The 8,956-nt window shown below is 35.8% G+C and overlaps 1 protein-coding gene across 1 annotated transcript; it reads right to left on the reverse strand.

Annotated features, from left to right (window-relative positions):
• Nucleotides 1-6,131: 6,131 nt before the first annotated feature.
• Nucleotides 6,132-7,079, reverse strand: LOC106983070 (olfactory receptor 5V1-like). Its single transcript, XM_015081231.1, has one exon. It carries the CDS (start codon nucleotides 7,077-7,079, stop codon nucleotides 6,132-6,134), a length of 948 nt encoding a protein of 315 aa, XP_014936717.1.
• Nucleotides 7,080-8,956: the final 1,877 nt, after the last annotated feature.

The following is an 8,956-nucleotide window of genomic DNA, read 5'->3' on the forward strand; positions in this document are numbered from 1 at the left end:
GTGTCACATACTACTCATATGGCAAGAAACTGCCCATTTCTCAAGTTAAATTTTATTAGAAATATTTGCTTACCTTGCAGAACACTGGTAGAACGAGTTACTTACAATCAAAGGTTTGACTGTATATCTCCAGTCCATCTGTTCCAGTGTGTCATTCAAAGTCACTATTTCCTTGTTGTTTTCATTTGTAAATAATCTTTCCATTGATGTAGTGGGGTGTTAAAGTCCTCTACTATTATTACATTATTATCTATTAGTTATTTTATGATTGTTATTAACTATTTATGTATCTGGGTGTTCTTGAGATGGTTACATATATATTCAAAATTGTAATACTTTTCTTGATAAGTTGTTCCTCTTATATAGTTTTCTTCATCTCCCTTACAGTCTTTATCTTAGTCTATTTTGTCCAATAGAGTTATTATTGCTACTCCAGTTTTCTTTTGATGTCTATTCTCCTGATAGATGTTTCTCACGTTAAATCTGCAGGCATCTTTAGATCTAAAATGAGTCTCTTATGGACAACATACAGATAGGTCTAATTCTTGTATTCATTCTGTCACAACATGTCTTTTTATTTGAACATTTAGTACATTTACATTCAAAGTAATTATTGACATATATGTATTTATTATCATTTTATTATTTGGTTTTTGGTTGTTACTGATTATTTTCTCTTGTCTTTTCTTGTGTTTCTCTGGATCGTGTTTTGCTGATTTTCTTTAGTGACATTTGGATTTCTTTCTCTTTACTATTTGTTTTTTTTTTTAATTTTTAACGTCTTTTATTTATTTTTGAGAAAGAGACAGAGACAGAGCCCTAGTGGGGGAGGGGCAGAGAGAGAGGGAGACACAGAATCTGAAGCAAGCTCCAGGCTTTGATCTGTCAGCACAGATGTCGAACACAGGACTTGAACTCACAAATGGTGAGATCATGACCTGAGCCAAAGTTGGATGCGCAACTGACTAAGCCACCCAGGCACCGCACTATTTGAATTTTTATTAGTGGTTTTTGAAATATGGTTACGATTACATTTGTATATAACATCTTCTGCATATAGCAGTCTAAATTAATTTGTAGTGTTTACATTTGAAACAATATTTTAGTCCTCTTCCCCACATTTTAGGTATATGTTGTTATAATTTATTCATTTATTTATTTTGAGAACAAGGACAGTGGAGGGACAGAGGTAAACAGAGAGAGAATTGCAAATAGGTTCTTCACTGCTAATGTGATCTCACTAACCATGAGATCCTGGCCTGAGCTAAAATAGAGTTGGACTCTTAGTCAACTGAGCCACCCAGGTGCCCCTATGTTGTTATATTTTATATACATATTTTGTTTAGTCCTTTGAATGATTTTTTACAGAAATGTGTAATGTTATTGATTTTGTGTTTCTTATCTTTATAGTTACTTTTATTATCTCCCTTAAAATCAAACATCCCCCTTTAATATTTCTTACTATTTATTTAATTAAATAAAATAAATAACTAATATTTCTGGTTTCTTGGTCATGAACTCCTTTAGTTTTGTTTGTATGGGAAACTCTTACTCATTCTCCTGTCTTTCTTTGGTCCTTTTATCCTTCTGTCTTCTTTATCCTTTCTGTCTGCTTTTGTCTTGTTGCTTTTACATTTTTTAATCACTTTATTTTGCCCATTTACTCCCAATATATTTTGGTGTGGATCAGCTTTTGTTGATTTTGATGGGAGTTCCATGGGCCTCCTGGGTCTAGACATGTTTCCTTCCCCAAATTAGGGACTTTTTCAGCTATTGTATATTCAAATTAATATTCTCTACCTTTTCTCTCTCTTCTTCTGGGACTCCTATCATATGAATATTATTACATTTGATGGAATCACTGATTTCTCTAAGCCTATTTTCATTTTGTGTATTTCTTTTTTCTTTCTATTGCTCAGCTTGATTAATTTTCATTACTCTGTGTTCTTGGTCACTAATTCATTTTTCTGCTTTTTAATCCTGCTCGTTATTCCCCCAAGTATGTTTCACTTATTGAGACTTTATCTCTGCTATGTCATTCCTTATCTCTGTAGTAAGGGCCTCACTGATGTCTTCCATTCTTCACTCATGTCCAGTGAGTATCCTTATGATCATTACATTTCCTATCAGGCATGTTACTTGTATCTGTCTCTCTTTGGTCTCTAGCTGTAGTGTTTTCCTATTTTTTACTTGGGATGAGTTTCCATTTTCTTAATTTGTCTAAATTTCTGGGACTGTTTCTGCATTTTTGAAGTCAGCTATTTCTCCTGTTGTTGAGGGCAATGTCCTTATGAAGTAAAGATTTGCAATGGTCTGAGGTGTGGTGTCTCCTGTTCTCCAGGGCCTGGTGCTTCCCAGAGTGTCTCCAGTGTGTGCTGCATGTGCTCTGATATTTTGTTCTGGCTGCTTTATCCATCAGTAGAGTCAACGTGCAAAGTCCTTCTTTGCTTAGTGAAGGTAGTTTTAGGTCCTGGAGCTGAATGTGGTGTATTTTAACTAGATGTGCTTTGTTATCTTTGTGAAATGAGACCTATCACTACCAACACCTTAATCTAGGCTCTGAAAAAAAAAGGGGGGGGTGATGTGGTTTAGCAAGGATTTGGGCTGGGCTTCTGGGGAAGGGGCATTGTGTGCTGGGACTGAGGCAAGTGTGACTGGAGAGGGAGTTCCACCAAGGCAGGGGGGAGTTGGTGTAAGCATGTTGGGTAGCAAAAGTCAGTGCTGAACTGGTTCCAGGACGCGGCCTTGTGCTTATGCTGAGGGGACGGAGAGGGAAATGGCCCAGGCCATGTCCTTTGTTCCAAGAGGGATCTCTGCATAAATGCTGTCTCTCTGAGACAAGCTCCAAAATGAGCAAATAACTTCCCTATTGGGTGCCCCAGGCTTTCTTCAGAGTGCTGTTTCCATGCTGTATGTCTGCGGGTTGTTTGCCTACCTTCCTTCCAAGAGAACACCAATGCTTTATGTACTCTATCCCACCTGAACCCACTGACCTTTAAAACTCCAGGCTTTAATCCCTGAAGGTGGTAAAAAATCACAAAATTTTGCCCTTCTCACTTTCCAACGAATTTGCACTGATTTCATTTCCCCCATGTGCTCTGATGTGTGTTTGTCTCTCACTCTGCTCCACTACAATGGCTTCCTCCCCACTGCAGCAGCTATAACCATTTCTCTCCCAAACTGCATCTGAACTACCTAACTTCTTTGATGTGACCTCTTCTCTACCTTCAGTTGTGGAATTTGTTCTGCCCTTCTTTAGATCAATTCTGGGGTATTTAGGATGATGTGATAGTCAACTAGTTTTATTTGTGGGACAAAGGGAGTTTAGGTTCCTCCCATTCCACTGTCATCTTCTCTCACACACTTGCATCTTAATAAATAATATGCTTTGAATTAGAGTTAACATATTATTTTTGTGACTGAGTCCTCTATACCTCCCTGTCAGCAGTTTTTATTTCCTTCTACCTTCTTTCCATCTTTTGGTTCTTCTTCATAAATGATTGCTGTCAGTCTAATAATAAAGTAAACAACATAAAATGTCAAGTTATTTAAAGACACACTAGTTAACCATATCTAACAAATTTAGCTACCGCTCCAGTATATCTTGAATTTAGTGGGGTGCCTACTTTAAGCTTCACTATGTACTCACCTTGCTGCTAAAGTGTCAACTACATCCCATGAGCATTTTCTCAGGAAATTGTCAAGTAATTTGTCCAGATTTCCCCCCATGACTGTGACTTTTAAGGAAGAGGAGACGGAGGAATAAAATAGAAATGTATCATTGAGTTTCCTCAAAGGCAATGTGATACCTTCAAGAGAAACAATATATTGTCATCAAAATAGTACCAGCCATATATTTAGACAGTTCTTTCTTTCCAAGACAAGGGAGCATGCTTTCTGCCAATTTTATCCAGTTTAAATTTTTGTGGCTTTAACATCTGGAGTTTTGTGTATTTCACTCCAAACCTCACATTGTGGAAACAGAAATACTCCATTATTTTGCTTATCTTCAGGCATATGTTTTTCACTTAAGAAGAAAAAAGGCAAAGTTACCATGATTTTATGTTAAAATATAAGCATAGAAAACTGTAGATTTTTTTTTCTTTTGAAAACATTTTCAACATTTTCTTTTGAAAACATTGTCCATGTTGGCAAAGGCCTGATTTGTTGTGAACTTGGTGAGATTTCCCACTCTTTTGAATAGGGTGCAATTAGATTCCAAAGTGGTTTGTGTAACACAAATACAACACCATTAAGATAAATAACATTACATACAAATAAGTGGTGAAACTTTAAAAAATATCAAAGTGGCTGGTAAGCAATTGATTGAATTTTAAAAATGTATTTAATTTTACACAGTATTGCTCCTAGCAAAAGTCATATAAGGAAGGCTTAATTGTTTTACATGACATGCAAATTCTGCAGTAGAGAATAAAATGAGGAGTAAAAGGAAAACACCTCTCAAATTTATAGTAGTAAAATAGTAGCATTACTTCATTACTTCTTAAGGTCTATAAGGATTTTCCTATCTAATTAAAATCAGATAAGAGATAGCTGACCTGCCATTAGTATGGATAGCCCTGGAATGTTGTATAAGATACATATTCGTGTGTTGAGTTTTGGAAAATGTTATTATAGAAATGGCATGTCAAAATGTTTATAGTCTAGCTTATGCAGCACAAGTACATATGATGAAGCTATCTTTTTGTAAAGTTTTGAAAATGACTAGGAATCAATAACAGTACAGAGAAGAAAATAAAAAGATATTTGAATATTTTTGAAGAAAGCTTCACTAGTGATAATAAAATAGCATAAAGCAGGGGCACCTGGGTGGCTCAGTGGCAAAGTGTCTGACTGTGGCTCAGGTCATGATCTCATGGTTTGTGACTTCAAGCCCCGCATCTGGCTCTGTGCTGAGAGCTCAGAGCCTGCAGCCTGCTTCAGATTCTATGTCTTCATCTCTCTCTGCCCCTCCACTTCTTTCACTGTCTCTCTCTCTCTCTCTCAAAAATAAATAAACATTAAAAAAATAAAAATAAATAAATAGCATAAAGCAGACAAAAAAAGAGAGAAGACACTGAACAGTAGAAGTAAAAATAGATTTATAAATGCAGAGCGTGGGTATATATTAAAAGTGACCACCTAGTGGGGGGACTAAATTTGGAAGGTAATTGGGATGCCCAGAGTTAAGGAAAACTGTGGAGAAAATTACACATGATTGCAGACTTGAAGCAGTATATTACATAACCAGTAATAAAGAAAGAAAATATTGCTATTTCTAGAGGGACAGAAAGAGGGGAATGGATTGTGAAGGGTGAACCATCCCCAGTCAGAAACAACTGCTTTCTAGTCCCATTGAGTGGAAGTCCTGGGCTTCAAGGCAAAGTGGAGTCTAGTCTCAGGAATTTAATCTGCATAGCTGGGAAAAGTTGATAACAAAATGTAAGTTGCCTGATAAAGGGTGTGTGTGTGTGTGTGTGTGTGTGTGTTTGAGTTTATTAGAAGACGATACTTTCAGTTTTGATCATGTTCAGGTTAAAATAAAATAGTAGTGTAAAATAAACTACATTTCTGAATTAGATATCTAAATCTTGGATTTGGTAAATTAAGTGATATCTTTGGAGGGACAAGTAGAACTGAGAAAGGATAGAGTCAAAAGAAAAGAGAGAGAAATAGAAATGTAGAGTAAGTGGTGGCTAAAATCGAAAGAGAAAGGGTGAAATAATAGTAAGTGGTAATCACATAAGCAAACTAGTAAAAGGAAGGTCTACAAATAGATGGTTAGATGTTAATTTTAAAATTCTTAGACATACAGATGATACACTTATGAGTATGGGTATGGATATGAACATATACCCAACTTAAGACCAGCTCAGGTTATACTGTTAATTATTAAAAGTTCTCTGCTTACTCTTGAAACTGTCTGGATTTGGATGTTAAGTTTTAAGAACTCAGTGGATAGAGAAAGAGATATACATATACAAATAAGTATAACCACTTCTATGCACATGTGTGTTCATAAATTTCTGAGTACATAAGTGTGTGTTCTATGCATCAACTGAACACTATTCTTGGATGAATTATTCCTATGAATTTATTCTAAAGTGAGCATTGATACATTCTGCTTTCTATTATAATGGATGTAAACATGCTCTGGGACATAGAAGCCTTCTGAGTGCTTCTTTGACTTCCATGTTTTTCAGGCTGTAGATCATGGGGTTTAACATTGGGGTTATAACCCCGTATACCATGGAGATGAGTCTGTCTCTGGCGGGGGAGTGTGGACTGGATGAAGGGCGAATGTAGGTAAATATTGCTGTGCCATAGAACAGGCAGACCACTAGGAGGTGGGAAGCACATGTGGAGAAAGCTTTGTGCTTCCCTTCCACTGACTGGATCTTTAGAATGGTGGATATGATGTAGATATAAGAAATAAAGGTGGCTAGGAAGGCGCTGATCCCTAGTATGCCTCCTACCACCAAAACAAGCATTTCAGCTACATAAGTGGATGAGCATGAGAGGGCTACCACGGGGGGGATGTCACAGTAGTACTGGTTAACGCGGTTGGACTTGCAAAAAGACAGGCGGAATGTGGACACTGTGTGGAGAAGGGAATTGAGAAATCCTGCTGCCCACGTCCCAGCTGTCAGCTGGACACAGCGAACCTTGGTCATGATGAGCATGTAACGGAGGGGGAAACAGATGGCCACATACCGGTCATAAGCCATGACAGCAAGAAGTAAGACTTCAGTCCCTGCCAGGGCCACCAGGAAATAAAGTTGTAAAGCACATCCAAGGAAGGAGATGCTGTGGTGCTTAGTCAAAAGATTCTCCAGCATCTTGGGGACAGTAGCTGATGGGCAGAATATGTCTAAGAGGGACAAATTTACCAAAAAGTAATACATGGGTGTATGTAGCTTTTTCTCAGTCCCAATGGCCAAGACAATGGCCCCATTTCCTACCAAAGTGACCTGATAGATGATGGCAAAGACCACAAAGAGAGGGTAGCGCACCTCAGGGAGGTCAGAGAGCCCTATGAGGATAAACTGAGTCATGGTGGTAAGATTGTAAATGTCCATCTCCTCTCTCCACAAGGGATTTTCTGAAAGAAATGAAACAAACAGGGTAGAGTAAAAAGCCAAGGATGAGAAATTCTTGGAAAAAAGTTGGTGTGTGGCTGATGAGTTCTGTTGCTATGATAGAGATTTAACTTACTAGAAAAACTGAAAAACAATTTCTGTATTCATGTTTCTTGAAATAGTCATCCATATTTCTTTATAAAGAAGCAGACTTCTGAGAAACTAAAGAGACAATAAAGATTTGCATTCTCAATAAAGCAGTTACGAATCTTTCTTCAGTGTTTGGGATTTCACAATTCAGTGAACATTGGTGGTGTGCTTCTCACAACACTTGGGTATATACATTATTTTGCCTTATATTATCTAAATGTGTACAATTTTATGCACTAGCTAAATTCTGAGTAGCTTGAAAGGGCAAACATGCATTTTACATGATATACAATTTGAATAACTGTTAGCAACTAGGAGACATATAATGTAAGAATGTTTATCTAAATTGTTCACTAACAAAAAGTGGATGGTGTGGTTTCTGTTTTAACATATTGTTTCTACTGGTAAGAAATAGATGTGGGAATGCTTTTATAACTTCAAAATTATAATAATTTAAATATGAACATTAGCATTTATCTTTCCACAAAAAGCATACTTAAAATACATTAAATACATTAAAATAGCCAGTAAAATATAAATAAAATCATGGTGCACCTCGGTGGCTCAGTCAGTAAGCATCCTACTTGATTTTTGCTCAGGACATGATATCACAGTTCATGACATAGAGCCCACTGTTGGGCTCCACAAAGCAAGCACAGAGCCTGCTTGAGATTCTCTCTCCCTTTCTCTCTGCCCTTCCCCTCTGCTCTCAAAATAAATACACTTAAAATATATATAAATAAAACCTGGGTGACAGTGTCCGTAAACAAATCTATTTACATAATATTCAATGTCTTTACCCTTAAGATTTAAAATTTCACCACATGTCAAATTGTTTGAAGATATATGAAGTTTAAAATTATATATATAATCAGAAATGATAATATCTTATTTAAATAGTTAATTAGAATGACTATATACAGAACTGATCCTCTGGCTGTACAAACTCATTTAATTTTAATTGCATTGGTATGTAGTTTAATAGTCCACATAATCTTAATGTTTAAGAGTGTTTGTAAAAAAAAAAAACTTATTTTTTTTTTTAGTTTTAGAAAAAAAAAACTGTAACTGACCTTCCACAAATCAACACCTTCGCTGATGTTTTGTCACTTCAAAACTATTTTCTATATTTAATGTCATATGTGTCAGATAACATTAAATTCTATGTTAAACACTAATTTTTTAACCACATTTAGTGATTTGACTTTTTTTACCCACATTTAGTGATTTGGCTTTTTTTTAACAAAGATAATGTGAAATAAGTCAAAAACATCCTAATGAACATAAAAACTAGTTCTATATCAGATAACATAATCAATATGCATCATTCATAACATAATGCACATTCTCCGAACTTTGTTCTTTATTAACTTTTTAAAACAAGCCTACAGTCTCCACCCATAGAATTCAGAATTTGTTTACTTGGTGATGGAACTTTATTTACCTCAGCAGTATCCTCTTGAAGTCATTATTTAAATTTATATATTAACTTTTTAATTAGAAAAATAAGAGCAATCTTTTCATTAATGATTTATAGCTGACAAGGAAGTTCTATAACATTCCTTTTTATCACAGAATATGGATAATCCATATACTAAAGAATCTGAGAAATTTGTGTGAAATGCAATATCTCACCTGCTTTGTGGGATTGGTGTAACTGTAAGCATGAATGTATATGAAATAAGTTTTTTTTTTTCCTTTTTGGTGTCTTAGGCAACCAGATATAT

This window comes from Acinonyx jubatus, chromosome A1 (genome assembly GCF_027475565.1).
Source record: "Acinonyx jubatus isolate Ajub_Pintada_27869175 chromosome A1, VMU_Ajub_asm_v1.0, whole genome shotgun sequence".
Taxonomy (NCBI): Eukaryota; Metazoa; Chordata; class Mammalia; order Carnivora; family Felidae; genus Acinonyx; species Acinonyx jubatus.

What these genes read in the sequence shown, in the direction of transcription:
- LOC106983070 (XM_015081231.1), bottom strand. Translation starts at nt 7,079, where the DNA reads ATGGACATTTACAATCTTACCACCATGACTCAGTTTATCCTCATAGGG.